Source organism: Medicago sativa, chromosome 3, assembly GCF_051527215.1.
Source record: "Medicago sativa cultivar Bolivia chromosome 3, Bolivia_mono, whole genome shotgun sequence".
Taxonomy (NCBI): Eukaryota; Viridiplantae; Streptophyta; class Magnoliopsida; order Fabales; family Fabaceae; genus Medicago; species Medicago sativa.
In genome coordinates this window covers 71,909,534-71,927,606 of record NC_140751.1, presented here as the reverse complement: position 1 = coordinate 71,927,606, position 18,073 = coordinate 71,909,534, and the positions used below count along the sequence as shown (strand labels likewise).

The 18,073-nt window shown below is 31.6% G+C and overlaps 2 protein-coding genes across 3 annotated transcripts; both read left to right on the top strand.

Moving 5' to 3' along the window:
* The first annotated feature begins 4,196 nt into the window (after window positions 1-4,196).
* On the top strand, window positions 4,197-8,016 carry LOC146939865 (LIM domain-containing protein WLIM2b-like). Of its 2 annotated transcripts, none has more exons than XM_085753420.1 (6): window positions 4,197-4,319; window positions 4,563-4,730; window positions 5,913-6,018; window positions 6,115-6,149; window positions 6,248-6,337; window positions 7,532-8,016. In XM_085753420.1, exons 2-6 carry the CDS (start codon window positions 4,596-4,598, stop codon window positions 7,739-7,741), a joined length of 576 nt encoding a protein of 191 aa, XP_085609546.1. In that variant the 5' UTR covers window positions 4,197-4,319; window positions 4,563-4,595; the 3' UTR covers window positions 7,742-8,016. The 2 variants fall into 2 exon arrangements, with proteins under 2 accessions (XP_085609546.1, XP_085609545.1); XM_085753419.1 differs by having other exon boundaries at window positions 4,508-4,730.
* Window positions 8,017-10,640: 2,624 nt separating this feature from the next.
* LOC146939864 (NAC domain-containing protein 100-like) lies at window positions 10,641-13,948 on the top strand. The gene is made up of 3 exons (XM_085753422.1): window positions 10,641-10,836; window positions 11,689-11,969; window positions 13,123-13,948. Exons 1-3 carry the CDS (start codon window positions 10,641-10,643, stop codon window positions 13,708-13,710), a joined length of 1,065 nt encoding a protein of 354 aa, XP_085609548.1. The 3' UTR covers window positions 13,711-13,948.
* Window positions 13,949-18,073: the final 4,125 nt, after the last annotated feature.

Sequence of the window (18,073 nt, the reverse complement as noted above, 5' to 3'; positions counted from 1 at the left end):
TATTTTGTTCTTAATTTGAATTATATCATATCTAATATTTTTTAGCCGGAAATGCTAACGAGTACTCTTTAACAGCCTTAGAGTAAGTTTTTATAAAATTTGATGAACTTAATGTATTGAAAATTGAATTGATTTTTTTCAATTAACATTCTTTTAATTAGGAATTCTTAAAGAGTGTCATTAGTTGACGTTAACAACACCCTTTTTAGTTTAATTAGTATTAGTATACTCTATTATATATATATATATATATATATATATATATATATATATATATATATATATATATATATATATATATATATATATATATATAGAGTCAGGATCCGTTGACACCAGGTGTCAACGAATCCGTTGACACCAAATCTCAACCATTTATTTTGTTTAATCTAATGGTCAGTAATTATTTGCTAAATTAATTTGTGTGATCTTTTCTCCCGCAACTCATCTGATTGCTACTCGTTATTATACTCCATCCATCAACACAAACCAAATTAGATGAAATCACATTTCTACTCAATTTAATTTAAAGGGTTTTCTATGTGATCAATTGAAACCATATGCTAAAATTCAAAATCAGATTCCTTGAAATGATGTTTCTTCTCACCTGTTTCAATTTCGACACAAATCCCTTCAGTAGTAAAAAATTCATCTAAAATACCCTAGTTTCACTAGCTTCCCCAAATTGGGATCAATCTCATGAAAATTGCAATCCATGTGGGATGGGATAGATAACGCTTGATTTTTTGTTTGTACACCAGGAATCAGCAATTCAAATTAAAGGTTCTTTAAAATGAATTTTAAATATAGATATAATTTGCATTCAGATGTGTAATTATTTTCAATGATTTACAAACTAACCATTTTAATACTGATCAGTCATGAGATGTGAATGTGATTGATTCTCAACATAAAATCACATCACTAGAGGAAATATCATCCAATATATCCCTAAATTCACCGTCTTCTTCATGAGCTGTGATTGATGTGAGGAATTAACCAAGAGAGAATAGATCAAGAATTAAACAAGAATAAATCATGATGCATCATATATGCAATCTGAGTTTTTGAATGATTGAAAACAATAATAGTGTGAGATTGAGAGAAAGGGTGCATACTGTGAGTTAATTTACAAACTATTGTGAGCCTTTGATTAAATATAGTGTATGGTTGAGATTTGGTGTCAACGAATTCGTTGACACCTGGTGTAAACGGATATATATATGTGTGTGTGTGTGTGTGTATATATATATATATATATATATATGGGTTTGCTACAATAGATCCACCCTTTTTCATGAAGGTCTATTTTAGCAAGATGCACCTTTTACTTTAGACAAGAAATACCCTTATGTTATTTTTTGGGAAAGACAACTCTGAAGGATAAAATTGTAAATTGATGTTTAAACATTTATTTTTATTTCTAAAGTAAAAGGCGCATCTTGCTAAAATAGACCTTCATGAAAAAGGGTGGGTCTATTGTAGCAAACCCTATATATATATATGTGTGTGTGTGTGTGTGTGTGTGTGTGTGTGTGTGTGTGTGTGTGTGTGTGTTTTCATATTTATTAATTGACGTTGCAACATATTATTAGATGAATGTGTAAATTAATTGTACACCGACAATAGAGTATACTAATTATAATATTTTTTTTTAAAAAAAATCTCTTTTAAGAGGTCATATCCCGAGAGAGACAAAATTATGGTGCTAAATCTTAAACACGGAGTCCTGCAAATATCATCAAAGTGAATAACTTAGAGTTCTCTAAGAGGAGTCTTTAGTATCATTACATCAAAAGAATTATGGAAAATAATATGATTAGCTAACTGATTGCGCTTTTATTGTCTTCACGTCATGTGTGCTTGCGCTAAATCTACATTTTTCAATTTAATGAGATCCTGGGCATCCTAGACCAAAATGGGTGTTGCCCCGTTGAGATTACAACTCCTTGTAATCATATCAATGAGCAACTTGGAATCATTTTTTAGGGTGAGACAGGTGACTCATCGTCTCTATGTCAACTCTATGTTGGCCTACATACCCCATATTTCAACATGTAGGTGTCACAACTGCCGTTCTTCCGAGTATATTCCTGAGTCCAATAACCATCTAAGTTTCAAACCAAGTCGCCGCAACCAACAAGATATGCAGCCTTTTTATAGGTCTTATCATAGATAATATTGATCTAACTTTCATAAGGACACTTACATCCTATGTATATAATGTTCATCCACCTTGGAAATATGTTAATGTGAGCATGCTCGTATTTATCAATATTTCTTTCCATCTTAATGATCACATGGATAGGGTTTTCAGGTCTTTCGAAGTCTTCATCGAAAATTGATTTGTTTCACCACTTCCACGTGTACTTACAAGCAACCATGACAATGGTCTTTAATCCTCGTGGTTGCACTCCATACAACTCATTGTTGAGATTCTTGAAGAACCAGTCCCTGAAAGTAAAAGAAAACAAAATTTGTAATATTATTGGAAACATCTAACATGTTTCATATTTGGGTAGTGTACACATAATCCCTCATCGTGTAGATGTTTGGTTTTCATTATTTCCACAGTTGTGACAAATTGGTGAAATTCCAACCCCTTTTTTCTCCTTCGATAGTTGTTCAGAAGAAGATTGTGTGTCGCTAACCACATACAAGTTTGAATTCTATGTGGGACCTTCAAGTTTCATATCCTATTCTAATCCAACAATATTTGATGACCATTTTCCTTTAACAAATTGTAGGCGCTCCAAACTGCAAAATTACGAGTATTGGTGCCTCTCCATCCTGATAAGTCTAGACCATCTGTATCTATAGGAGCCAAAAGTGCAACCTCCTGGTTCGCTATATTATGAGGTAAGTTGTAGTATTGAAAATTCGGATCACACTTCCCTTCAGACGAAAGGACATCTTTCACCACAAGAGTTGAGTCAATAAGTTGGCTGGTAGACATCAGCATGAGTAAATAACCACTGGGCACCCATCTGTTCTTCAAGAAGTGTATGTGGTATCCATCTCTAACTTACCACACAATATGTTGACAAAATTGTTCCCAAATACTTGCAATAACCTTCCACAAAGGGGAATCATAAGATTGAGAGCTTTAGCCATCCACAAATCCTTGTTACAACCATATTTACTAATATAGAGAACCTTACACCATAAATGATCATGCATTTTAATCATATTCCAAAGCATTTTTTATCAAGAAAGTGATGTTCATCTGGCCCATTCATCCATCCTCTTTTAGGAAAACAACACATATTCCACTTAATCAGGTGATGTTTTTGAATATGCTCAATATCATCCCACAAAAACCCACCTTGAATTTTTTCCATCTCCTTACACAATTCTTCGGAATCTTCGCATATTGCATGTGATAATATGGATTGAGTTAAACACACATTTCATAATTGTAAGTCTGCCACCTAAACTCAAACACCAATGCTTCCAACCACTAAGCGTTTTCTGCATTTTTTTCAATAATATGATGGAATTTCCCTTTCATAGTTCTTCCAAATGCAATATTAACTTTTTTGTCTTATTTAAATATATGTCAAATTACTTATTCAAAGACGTTAATATAAAATAAGCGTTTAAATATGCTAACTAATCATACCAGACTTTCGAAAAGGTCAGATTTAGGTCTTAAAAAAAAATCTTATGTCATACAACAAGTTAGATGTAGAATTTTTTTTCTTTCCAAACCTAATTTGTATCTTGCAAAATTTAACTCGATCCAACCTATTTTTAAATGAGATGAGCTTGACTTGAGAGAAAGAGAGAAGGAAAAGAAGTGTGAGTAACAACAAATAAGAGATGAATAATACAAGAGAGAATTTTCCAAAAGTTACGAACATCTTCCTCCTGCCATTTCTTGCTCATGATTGAGTTGTTGGTCGTGGACCATACCATTGTAACATCAAAATAAGTAATATCAAACAAAAAAGAAATACAACAACATATCTTCTGTGAATAAAAGAAATAAACATTATTGGATCCAGCAATGATATTTGCATTCCTTGTTCCATTAGTTTGTATTTTAGCATTTGTTTATTAAGTCACAAAAACTATTTCTTTTTTTCACAAAAAAAAATAAATACTTTAGTATACTTTTATTTTTTTTTAGTATTGAAAATGAAAATCTCTCCACTTTCCTTATTTAATAACGTATTTACATAATGGTGGTGACCATGACATGACTCGTTATCACCATTTATATTCATCTCCTTAGTCTTAACCGGAGACTCTTGAACTTTGTGTGAACTTCCCTCTATCTTCACCGATCCACCATTTATCACTTCCAATTCACAAAGGTAATAATTCCAATTCATTCATATACTTATTTTTTAATTGTTACTCCAATTCATATACTTTAATACCCATTTCAGCTTTATACCATTAATTCATTTCATTCCTATTATCTACTTTTTAGCTTTCAAATTTTAATCCCTTTTTTCACCATTTTCTGAAACTGAAACTATCTTCTACTAAAATATTTCAGCTCAAGTAATTGACTTCTGAAGCTGATCTACCACCTTGTGCATTTTGAAATTCAGTGGTAAATTCAGATCTAAGAAGCTGCTGCAACGATGTCTTTTATTGGTACCCAACAAAAATGCAAGGCTTGTGAGAAAACGGTTTACCCCGTTGATCAGCTTTCTGCTGATGGAACTTCTTACCATAAAGCTTGTTTCAGATGCTCTCACTGCAAAGGAACTTTAAAGGTTCTTTTTTTTCTTCATATTTTTGACTTGCTGCATTGTTTATTCTATAGTACATTGATGATTTTTTTATGTTTATGATATTGGGTTTATGTTTATCTGTTCAATTTTGATTAGATCCTTGCTTATGATTGACGCTGCATTCACCATCATCCATGTAAAATTCCAATGAGAGCTTTTTTTAATCTAAGTTGGCGAATATATAAAGTATAAAGTATATTTAGACATATGAAAGTGGGAATTTTATGGGTATAAAATATTACTTTAATGACATAGATAGATCAATTCCTATTTAAATTGTTGAAAGCGTGTTGGATCGGCTTATTTGAGCTTATTCACTGATATGCACTAGTGAGTGACTGTATGGATAAACAGCTTATTTGCAGCTTAAAGCACAAGTGATTATCATGATAAGCACTTATGTATAAGCTTGCATAAGTTTAAATTGTTTTTGTATATGCTATAAGTTGTTTATATTGGAGAATTTATGAAAATGAGTTGAAAGAGGTTAATCCATAATCACTTATGTATAAGCTCGCATAATTTGTCATAAGCTGTTTTCATAAGTTCTCCCAAACAGTCTGACAAAACTTATGCCAATAGATAAGCTCAATTAAGCCAATCCATAATCTTTCAAGTTTAGTTTCTCAAATATTGGAGAATTTATGAAAATGAGTTGGAAAAAGCTTATGAAAATTGTCATAAGCTGTTTTTGTAAGTTCTCCCAAACAGTCTCACAAAATTTATGCAAATAGATAAGCTCAAATAAGCCAATCCATAATCTTTCTAGGTTAGCTTTTCAAAACAGCTTATAATTTATGAGTTTAGATTTCATGCGCTGTATACTGTGACTCCATGACAATCAATCATGTGTGTGACTTTAAGGTTATTAAGATAAAAGTCAAACTCTCATAATAATTTGATGAGTATAATTAACTGACAGTGTAAAATATCTTTACACTATCAATGCATATGAATTAAATTCATAGTTTATATGAAACTGCTTAACTTTATTTTATCTTTTGTTATAAAAATAGCTTATATATTAGCACTTATACTAAGTGTTTATGCATTAACCACTTAGTTGAGTTGTTTATTCAAACATGGTCTTAACTCTTAATTAACATTTTTATTTAAAGTTTGAATTTTTCACAAGGATTATTGTTGATTATCTTTATGTTTCAGCTTAGCAGCTATTCATCAATGGAAGGTGTTCTTTACTGTAAGCCTCATTTTGAGCAGCTCTTCAAGGAGCATGGCAACTTTAGCAAGAACAAGAACTTCCAATCACGTATGTCTTCTTTTTCTTCAAGGATAATAAAGCTAATTTTGTTAATTTTTTTCAATCAGATGCCTCTTTAATTGGCAATAATTTTATTTTGAACAGCTGCAAAGGTAGCTGACGGTACAACTCCTGTGCTGGTAAATTTGCTTGATTTTGCATTTTTATTGTTCTTTTAATCCGGTCCTTGACATATGGTATTACTGAATAAACTAATGGTATCTTCTGTTTATTCCAGACAAGGACCCCTAGCAAAGCTGCGGGCATGTTTTCTGGGACACAAGAAAAGTGTGCTACATGTGGCAAAACTGCTTATCCATTGGAGAAGGTAAGATTTAAAAATCTTGGATATAAATTAGTTAATAATATTTGGTCAGATATATCTGTTACATATGGATATATGAGATCATACCATAAGAATAAGTATCTTTAGTTATTACTCTCCTGTACATAAGGTAGACTAGAGTATCCTCCTTCTCTGGCTGTATGGTATGTGTGTAACCAAAACATTTAACATCAATATGTCTTTCTTAAAATTGCGAGCACAAAGAAGGCCTGTATGAAGTACAACTTTGCCCCATTGCAAGCATGAAACAATTGTTTAGTGCGACCTTTTGCTTTTGGGGGCGTTCATTGGTTTGTGAAGTTAAGCTATATGATTTTCTCCCTCTTACACTGTCATTGCTATGCTATCAAAATCATAGAAGTCTGAACTTCATTTTCAATATTTAGACCACAAGTAGACTTTGATATGACTTCATTATCTTATTGGGATATATATGTAGAGAAGAAATTTGTGTTATTTCTGAGCCAAAGATGATAAAACCTACATTATGATTCAGTTCACGGTCCTTAAAAAACATGAAATTGAAGTTGCATTTGCTCGTGATTTATGAATAGTTCTGAAACTTCTTCCCCAACCCACAAAATCATAAAACCGAACACCCCAAAATGAAATCTTTGCTGGTACATAACATAAAGCTTTTTGCTGGGTTGGTTTAAACTGGAGCTGAAGTATGTCTATTAATATCTCCAATTACAGGACCTGAAATGCATATTGATTAGGAAATTAATGTTCACAACTAGTGTTTGTCGTAATATCAACTAACATCGTCTTTTATTTTTGTATGTTGTATCTGTGTCAGTTAAATCTAGTTTTTGATCACTGGGAAGGGAGAATAGACTTTATCTCTCCAGCCAAATTTGAACCGGGGCTAGTTCTCTAGGAAAACAGTTGTTTGGTTCAAGTTAGCGAAAGGATCATCAATAATTTATTCTAATCAAGAGTCCTAAACTAGTTATCACTTATCCAGTCTGCACTCCAATAAGAGGCTAGACCGCCTGAAATGAGAAAATGTTACATATAGCCAAAATGTAGAATCTGCTGCGTCCATTTGTCAATAATTGCCCGAATGAGTAAATCTAATTACTATAAATCTGCAGTTTTGCACGGTTACCCTGAACTAGAATGCCTTGGTTTTCTTGTCGCTATATTTTACTATATATCTCATTCTGAATGTAGGTAACAGTCGAAAGCCAGGCCTATCACAAATCATGTTTCAAGTGTTCACATGGTGGTTGTCCTATAACTCCATCAAATTATGCAGCCCTTGAGGGCATTTTGTATTGCAAGCACCATTTCTCTCAGCTTTTTAAGGAGAAAGGGAGCTACAATCATCTTATCAAGTCTGCATCAATCAAACGTGCAGCAGCCTCCGTTCCAGAATCTTGAATGTTGGTGCCTTCTAATTATTGCCTTTGTTCTGTTTTGAAAGAAGAGGGTGTTTTGATCTTTCAAGCAAGTGTTTGTATGTGTGGTTTTCTTTTTCCTTCATAATTGTTCCATCATTACTTATCATTTTTCTGATGTTTACTTATACATGTGTGGTGTGCAAATCTTGTGTGATTTATTTATCCGGTGAACATTCAGTACTGACATGAGAGATTGACTTGCAAAATGTATCTTTCCAATTTGATGATGTAATTTTCATTGCATTTTCTACCGAATGCTGTTATATAGAGACACCTTGGAGGCAAAAAAAAGAGACAAAAAATCACATTCTTGCGAGTTCAAAATTCTGTCGAAAATAATACTAAATCATTCTTTTTTTTTTAGTGCGCGATAAATTGACAGAACTTTATGTGTGAATGTACAAGTCCCGTCAAAGATTCCACAGTGTCATAAAGGGGATTCTTCACTAGATCCTTTTGCATCTTGTTGGTATAAACCGGTGGTGGCAAATCAAACCTAAAGCTTAGCGTGTTTTCACACGCTTTATAATTTATATGCACTCTTAATTTATATAACATTCATTAAGAACACGGAAATTAAATACTGTCATCTTTTTTTAGGGGAAATATCATCATAGTCATTTAGGTATATTTCTTCATAATCAAATATGACACTGGAAAAATAGTGGCGTGTGTTCAATTTGTGGTGGATCGAATTCTCTATATCCGCAGTTAAGGTTAGTGAGAACAAAATATCAAGAAAAAAAAATAAAAAAACTATAAACGTGTAAAAAATAAATCTTGACTTCTACATTGATATTTGGAAAAAAAAATCAAGAACTATGGAGATCAAACAGAAAAAAAGAATATGAGAAAACAACACACAAAATAGAAAACAAAAACAAATCATAAAAATACAAATAGAAAGAAATAAAAATTCATAAAAATACAAATAGAAAGAAATAAAAACTCAATTAAGGAATCAAGAGACTAGTAGACATCCTTGAAGAAGAAGAAACATGAAGGGTGATGGAGCAATGACGTGTGGAAGGAGGAACAAATGGTTTTGGTAGCATCTGCGAAGGCATTAGAAAAGAAGGAAGGAAGAAGGGTTTTATTACGAAGGGAAAGAAGTAAAAATTAGGATTTTTGTTTGACCGAAGCCAAAACCACGTCGTTTTGGATTATTTTTAAAAAATGGAAGAAAAAATATACGAGATTCAAAACTGTTAGAACATAAAACGTGTTCTTAAAAGTGCTTATTCAGATAAGCTATTTGTAGCAAGATGAGAAAATAGCAGAAAAATAAACTATAAAATTGAAAGCGAATAGAGAGATTACTATGAATCGTGGAATCTTTTTTTGGTGGTGGTCGGGGTTTGAACTCCGAACCTTGCATATTTTATGCATTGTCCATACCAACTGAGCTAAGCTCACGAGGACAGTGAATTGTGGAATCTCATTAAGCATTGAAGTTACACAATACAAAACCTTTTATAGGAAACTATAGCAGTTGCTTGTAGAACAAGCTATGTAACCAACTAACAAACTTTGAAACAAATTGTAACTAACTTTGTTACAAGGCAGTTATGTATTAATCACTTAACAAAAACAACGCCATTTTAATCTTTATTTTTAATTAAAATAGCATCAGAGAACAAAGAAAACCGGATAAACTGTCACTTTTTCCGGCTTTTAATAATTTCAATAAAAATCCAGGCTCCCAATTTAATAAATTGGTTACTTTACAGTTCCAACTATTCAAAATGCCAGTTCAATACATCTTGTTTCTATAAAAGTGCATTGAAGTTAGATATTTTATTATTTGTGATTTCAAGTATCCCTGACAGAACATTTTAATAGTCTTTCCCTTAAAGGCACACAATCATGATCCATATCGTATCTTTAGAAAAGTTCAAAGCACACCTCAATTTTTATCTTACATCATATATGAATGGGTTAATACCTTAAAAAACCTTTGTAATTAGGCGAGGTATGAAATTAGCCTCTGTATAAGAAAAAGCACAAATTCCACCCCTATAGCCTCTGTAAATAGTTTTAGTCCTTATGAAGTTAACACATATTTTTAAATGATTTTTGACAAACATGTTTAGACCATTATAAAATGTTTCTCCCCATATAATTTAGAACTTTTTAACTTGCGATGAATCAAATTTAAAATTCTTAACGCGAACAATTCATTCAAAAGTAATAAAAATCTAGACAGAATTTAAATTTTGATCTGTTTTTTCATGGATGATCTTTTTAATCTTCTAATCATGCTTGTAAAAAGTCATTCAAAAATATATGTTGACTTAACAATAAAATTAAAACTGTTTGAAAAATAATTTTGTAAGAACTAAAAAGTGTGATTCATTTGAAGACAAAATTTGGAAATTTCGTAGGCCGAAAAATTTATTTAACCTATTTTATTATTATTATTTAGCTTTTTTTCTTCATCATTATCATTTCACAATTTTCATATTTCAACTTTTGACATACTAAATCACGCACTTACAACATAATAAACACTTCTAAAGTATAAAAGATTGAACCCTCCTCAAATTTCGTTATGAGCCACGTTTTGCATACCTAAAAGTTCACCATTTAAGGAGTTTTGTATTCTTACAACTCAATATCTTTATCAATTTTATCAAAACAAACCGTCTCTCACATCATTCACTCTCTTCGCTTTTTTTGCTTTTTGGTTACATCATTAAACCAAAGTGTTTTTTTTTCCTCATCACACCTCACTCCATTTTTCAAACTTTAATAATAGGTTGGTATCGGTCGTTCATTTTATCAAGACTTCCAGAGATACATCTTTTATGCTTGTTTTTGTTCTTCTTAGTTCTTAACCTAGTTTTTTTTTTTGATGAAACAGAGGATTTTAGTGCAAGATGGGATCAAATGAGAATGTTTACAATCAAAAAATGGAAAATGAAAAGGTCAAATTTCCGGCTGGTTATCGATTCTCTCCGACCGATGAAGAGCTTATAAATGAATACCTTGTCAAGAAGGTTGATGACAATAATTTCTGTGCTATAGATATTGCTGAAGTTGATATGAATAAGTGTGAACCATGGGATTTGCCAGGTGAATTTATTGTTTTTTTATAAGTAAATATTAGTTGTTATTATATTATATTAGTAGTCTGGATTTGAAAAGCTACGCCTTGGAGTTTTTTTTTATTTTATTTTAAAATAAACGATGTTGATAGAACATTTATAACACATACATTTAAAGACATTAAAAACTAAAGGGGTGATGCATTTGCAAAAAGAACAGCAAAATACAAAAGTCTACAAATATGAATACATTCAAGTGTAAAAAAAACCGATGCCTAGAGATCTGTAACATCGATGACGCCAAAGTCATTGATTAGATCTGGACTGGATCAAAGCTAATCTTTCAACCTGAATCAAATAAACACTGCATTAAGATGAAAAATCAAGAAAACACTATTCAAGAACGAGAAATCATAACAAACAATGTCGTACTAAGACGGTGAAATCATAAAAACCTACCAAAGAAGACTTAATTTATGTGGAAATCACTTATATAACCAAAATAGAAAGAAAAACAATTTGGAATGGTGCTTTTGGGACAAAATTAACCCTAAAACACCCTCATTGGTAGATCTGGTGGAAAAAGAAGAAAAGTGGTGACGACTAGGGTTTGGCAAGGAGAAAGGCCAATGGTTTAATTACACCTTAGAGATATTGGCGTTATCTTACTTTGATGGTTATATATTTTCTCTTAATTACTATGTACCACCGACACATAAGGTAACCGCACCAACACGACACTAATAAATGTGGTTAGATTTAATTATTTTATTTTTTAAAGTTATTATGAGTGCGGATCTGTCAGTGTTATGTCTAATGTATGTATGTCTTTCGGTGTTTCATAACTTACTTATGCTTTCTTATTTTTTGGTTTATTCAGAGCTGGCTAAAATGGGAGAAACAAAATGGTATTTTTTCTGTGTGAGGGAGAGAAAATACCCAACTGGCCAAAGGACCAATAGAGCTACTAATGCTGGCTATTGGAAAGCAACAGGCAAAGACAAAGAGATTTTCAAGGGAAATGCATTAATTGGGATGAAAAAAACATTGGTTTTCTACAAAGGAAGAGCGCCGAGTGGTGAAAAAACCAATTGGGTCATGCATGAATACCGATTGGCGGGTAACACACTCTATGAGCACAACCTATCCACACATGGAATGGTAATATTGCTATATTTTTTTATTGCTTTGTTTTTGTCTATGATTTCTACTCTTACTACATGTGAAAATTCATTAGTGTATGTTCACATTGACCATGTGTTTGATAGAATTACCTTGTGTTACCGTAATTTTGACAAAAATTTTACTTTTGAATTTTGACAAAACTACCGTGTCATTATTGTCAAACTTATCGTCGATCCAAACATTCATCGAGGATCTGTTTGTAATAAATAATACAAATAGTGATTTTATTTTTTTTTAGGGAAATAGTGATTTTGATATATACAATTAAGAGATTAATTTCCTTTTTCTAAATAAAGTAAATTATTTCATGTTTGATTGCAATCATAAAAATAAAATAAAAAAACTTTTATAAAAAATCAATTAAAAAATACAACTTTTAGAGAAACTACTGGAAACAACTTTTTGTTTGAAGCAGATTTAATATTCTTTCAAATAGAATTAAAAAAAACTGTAATAAATGAATAAAAACTAAAAAAAAAGAGATTGTTTTGTTTAAAGGGTTAATTATGTTTCTAGTCCCTATAAAATAGCGACCTTGTAAGTTTAGTCCCTACTTAATTTTAATAGCATTTTTAGTCCCTATAAAAAAAATTTACTTATAATTTTAGTCCCTGCTAAAATAAAGTTTGATTAATTATCCTTAAACTCTTAAATTTTTGAACGATTTTTTTGAGACAAGATTAGAACACTATGAAAGGTTCGTTTACTAAAATTTAGAATTTTCTGACATGAAATGAATTAAATATGAATTTTTTAAAACGACAAAAGTTAAAGATAAAAAGTAATAAAATCTGGATGTAGAAATCAAATTTTGCAATAATTTTTTGCGGACGAACTTTTAGTAATGTTCTAAACATGTCTGCAAAAAATTGTTCAAAAATTTAAGAGTTTAAGCATAAATTAAACAAATTTGAATTGAGTAGGGACTAATACTCAGTGCAGAAAAACAAAATTAGGGACTAAAAATGCTATTAAAATTAAGTAGGGACTAAACTTACAAGGTCGCTATTTTATAGGGACTAGAAACATAATTAACCCTTGTTTAAAATAACGTTTTTTTCATCTAATATTTTTTTTAACAAATTTTTTCATCTAATATTAATGTGTTAACCTTTTTTTTTTTTTATAGAGTGAATGGGTTCTCAGTAGAGTCTTTAAGAAGGATAATTGTGGAAAGAAAATGGATGGTTCAAAACATGGAAGGTTTAACTCCTCTAGAGAAGGACCATCAAATACTAATGAATCTCTATTGCCTCCATACAATAGTGAAAACCAAACCACTCTTTCTGATTTCTCTCATGTGTTCAATTCATTCTCCAATCCAAATCAAACAGAGAAACCAAAAACACAAGATGACAACATTGTTCATAACAATGAAACTAGTATCTTGAACATTTCATCCTCTTCAAAACAAATGGATGTTTATCCTTTAGCTGAAGTAATAACTGCTGGCTTGAACCAAACCTCAATGGTCGGGAATTCGTCAAACTTTTTCTTCTCTCAAGAACAATCACTGTTGAGGATGCAGTTGGAGAATGAGAATCTTGGAACCACCTCAAACCAAAGCCTAAACCAAGAGTTTTCTTTTGGGAGAGACACTGATGCTGATATCTCATCTGTGGTATATGGAAATGGCATGTTTCAAAGGTGGTCTGGGAATCAAGAATTGTCATCAGCTTCAGGACATGTGGTCAATGATAGCTTGTGGAATTTCTGATTACAAACAAAATTTCATGTTGGTAGTGTGTCTGCATGTTCATTTATCTATTGTGATTTGTGGTATACATATTTTATAAGGTGTATTGTATGATGTTTGTTTTATCATGTGTATTATATCTATTTTATCCGAACTTATCTAAATTTCAGTTGTAATATATATATATATATATATATATATATATATATATATATATATATATATATATTATCAAGTGAGAGGAGTATTTTTACTAGAATTTGATCTTGACCGTGTATTTTGATCCAATGGATATAACTGAAACTCATGGATATGCATTTGTATACGAAGCCATATCCTGAGAAAGTTGACAGATTGGTGCCTCTACCTAGAGGTTACAAGACTCCTAATTTTGCAACCTTTTTCGAGGAAGATGAAAAATCAACTATGGAACACATTGGAAGACTTATTGTGCAGTTTGACGAGGGAAACGATAATGAATTCTACAAACTTCAGTTGTTCCCTTTATTGACAGGAGCAACATTGACTTGATATTCCTCTCTCCCACTAAACTCGATACAAACATGGATAGACATGGAAATGTGTTTCTGTGATAGATTATGTTGGCTTCAGTCCAAGGTTACCAAAACCAAATTCATGAATCTAAAGCAACAAATAGACGAATAGTTGCTGACTTCCTTAAGAGGTTCAGAAACCATCTAGGAAATGCCTAGTCCAATTTCATGAGGCTGGATATGCATAAATGACCATCATTGACATGCACCCGCAATTAAAAGATAATTGGTTGGGAAAATATTCCATGATCTAAACATATTAGCTTCCTAAGGAGCACACATAGAGAAATTCATTCAAAAAAAAAAAGAAAAGATGCATGCTATCTGAGGGAGAGGTCTACACCTTATCTCCATCGTTCAACCGAATATGCGAGCCGATCCAATGGAAGACGTTCTAACGCCTGAGATCCTTTAAGGGGAAAATAATAGATGTCTTGTCTTAAGGTCAACCGAAAGGAAGAACACAAGCTCATCAAAAGTCAGAACACAGTACACCTTTGACATCACAAAAGCTAACCATATATATTTGATTATTTTCTTAAGGATAAGCTGATTCAGCTATTAGATGACCATAAAATTCCTCTAGTAAAGGAGATCAAAAGCAAGAGGTATTGTAAATAACATATATCTTACAACCAAGTCATAGCTAATTGCGCTGTCTTCCGAAAAGCTATTTAAAACACTACTAAGAAGGGCAGGTTTAAGCTAGCTGATAAGTGGGTGACATAAATGGCCATTGATAGCTATCTATTTTCAGCCATAAAAATGGTTATGATCGATATCATTCTCCAAACCCACATGATTTAGAAGAACTGAAAAATTGCAACACTTCAATGAAACGGAAATGGAAACTTGGAAAAACTGAATTGTTGTATTAAACGCCTCTTGATGATTTTTTTTTCCATAAGAATATATATATAAAGAAAAGAGCATTGCTATATCAAGTGAAGGATATTTTCACGAATATCATGTGAACGTTTGCGTGTTGCTTTAATAAAAGAAGAGTTAAACTTTCAACTCTAACTTATCGTAACACAACACTGCTATTCATAGCGACATAAAAATTCACGAAACTCTCGCGAAATGATTGCTAACATTGGATCTAAATTGGTGGAAAACATGGATGGTCAGATAAAAAAAGAGAGTGTGTGCAACATGTTACAATTAAAACTGCCAAAACGGTCGTGATGATTTCGCTATAAAGCTGTCGCGAGAAGTAGCATTATCGTAACAGAAAACAGGGAGGGTAATGGTTCACTTGAAGTAAATAATACACGGTCATGAAAAATCACGAAGTTGCAATTCACAATAAATAGTATTTTCCCCTTTAAAGTTAAAAAATGCATGGCTATATATTGAATGAGTGGCTATCACATGATTATGTCATTATATCCATTGTGATAAGAAAGTGGTTCTAGAAAATGAATGACATCAAATCGGAATTAATTATCTTGATTCAGAACAAAGTGTAAGATATCAAATATAACATTCTTGTCTTGACAAAAAAGATATATACTAAATACATTCATGTCAATCAATACTTGATCAATGGAAATGAATGAAATACCAAGTATTCGTTGATTTTAAGAGAAATAGTGGAAAGAAAATTGCTGAACTTTATTCTCTATGATGAGAATTGAAAGCAATGATAATTGGAGGATCATACAGATACCTTGGCAAACCAATTCCCATTCATAATATATAAAAGCATCGACGTTGCAGAAGTCATTCATCTCTATACCTTTCCCTTCATTTTTTTCTTTTTTACGAAACCACTAGTGTCATTCAAAGACTATTGTATAATACTCTTTAGTTGAACATTTGTTTATACCAACTTTACTAGCCCGAATACTATTTGTCCAATCATTCTCTTCTAAACAGCTTGACGTCAATTTTTCTTTGCTTACAAAGACAACAATGGTTTCAATCCCTTGTGATATTTTGATTGAAATATCACCTTGTTTAGCAGCAAAAGTCATTCACAAATTTTGGTTAGTAACAATATCTTTTAAAACTTTTCGAAAGACGTATATCTTCCATTGAGACAAGCTCAAGATGCATTGTTAAAAGGTGAATCTTCTTTTTTCATTCAACCTGTTTTTTCTCAAAGATTCAATGACAACATTGTTAAGTTACACCATTTTACCTGATAAGACAATTTTCTGGGTGTTTCCAAAGATGTTTTTGAATATTTGATTAAATATACTAAGATTTTATTTTCAGCCAACATATTGATTTTTTGTCAGGATACAACAAATAACTCTGAAGTTCAAACGTTTATTAGCAAGCCAACAACACAAACTTGATTGCCAATTCTAATGTCAAGTCAACTACAACATATGAATGTTGATGCATACCTTAAAGTTATCCTTGAATGTGATGACAAGGAAAACTCCAAGGTTATTTTTTATGATAAGGCATATGAGTTTTGGACCGCATGTGGTGATTGTAAAGTTTATATAACAAAGGAAGGTATTTGAAAGGTAAAGGAGGTAAGTTTTTTTATGGGGAGTAGGAACTAATAACTTAGCATGTCAATCTTTTACAATGGAGATGTTCATTTCATCTCAGATTGCTTCCCTTGATAAAAATTAGTTTTTATATTAGGTCTTATATATCTTACAATTTTGAGAATAGAACAGCAAGAATGTTGAGGGAGCCAAAAAAAGCCATAAGGGGTCCTCATTATTTAAGTTATAGCACGAGAATTTATAAATGGGTAAGAAACAATAGTTCAAATCAATCCATTCTTTTGGCACCCTCGACATTTTTGTTGTTCCATTCTCAAAATTGTAAGACATGATATAAGACCTAAAATAAAAACTAACTTTTACCAAGTAAGAAAATCAACCTAAGATGAAATAAACATTTGCGTTGTAAAAGATAGACATTCAAAGTTTCAAGTTCCTACTGCCGGTAAAAAGACTTTCCTCCTTTACCTTCCAAATACCTTCCTTTGATATATAAATTTTAAAATCACAATATGAGGACAAAAACTCATCTGCCTTATCATAAAAAAATTACACCTTGCCGTTTTACTTGTCATTGCATTCAAGGATAACTTTAAGCTTTGCATCAACATTCATATGTTGCAGTTGATCCGGTATTGTAATTGGCACTCAAGTTTTTGTTGATGGGTTGCTAATAAACATTTGAACTTTAGAGTTACTAGTTGTATTCCAACAAAGAATCAATCTGTTGGCTGAAGATAAAATCTTACCTTATTTAGCCAAGTATTCAAGAACATCTTTGGAAACACCCAAATAATTATCTTCTTCAGGTAAATGAAGTACCTTAGCAATGTTGCCATAGAATATTTGGGAAAGATCAGGTTGAATGAAAATATAAGATTTACCTTTTAACAATGCATTTTGAGTTTGTCTCAATGTAAAATATACGTCCTTTGAAAAGTTTGAAAATAACTAGTTACTAGTCCTAAGTTTATGAATGGCTTTATAGAGTTGGATGCAAAGAGGGATATCTCGGGTATTATGAAATATGTACTTATCATCACATGATGAAGACATGGACAAGAAGCTTGACAACAATGAATGTTGAATGAATCAATTTATTTTGTATTGAAAAGTACTCATTTGTTTACTATTTCAGCAATTTTTTTTGGATTAGTAACTTATTGTTCTTGTTTTAAACTTGAAATTGTTGCGACTCCAAGTTTTTTTTATTATGCTGAATATAGTTTCCTGGCTCATAAGAAATAATACTTTTCAACGTGTAATACTATTTAATGTTCTCATGTATGGTTAATGATCAATAGAAGTGTTAAGATTGTGTCCCTCAGGTGGATATATTGGTTTGGTTCCTTTTTTAGG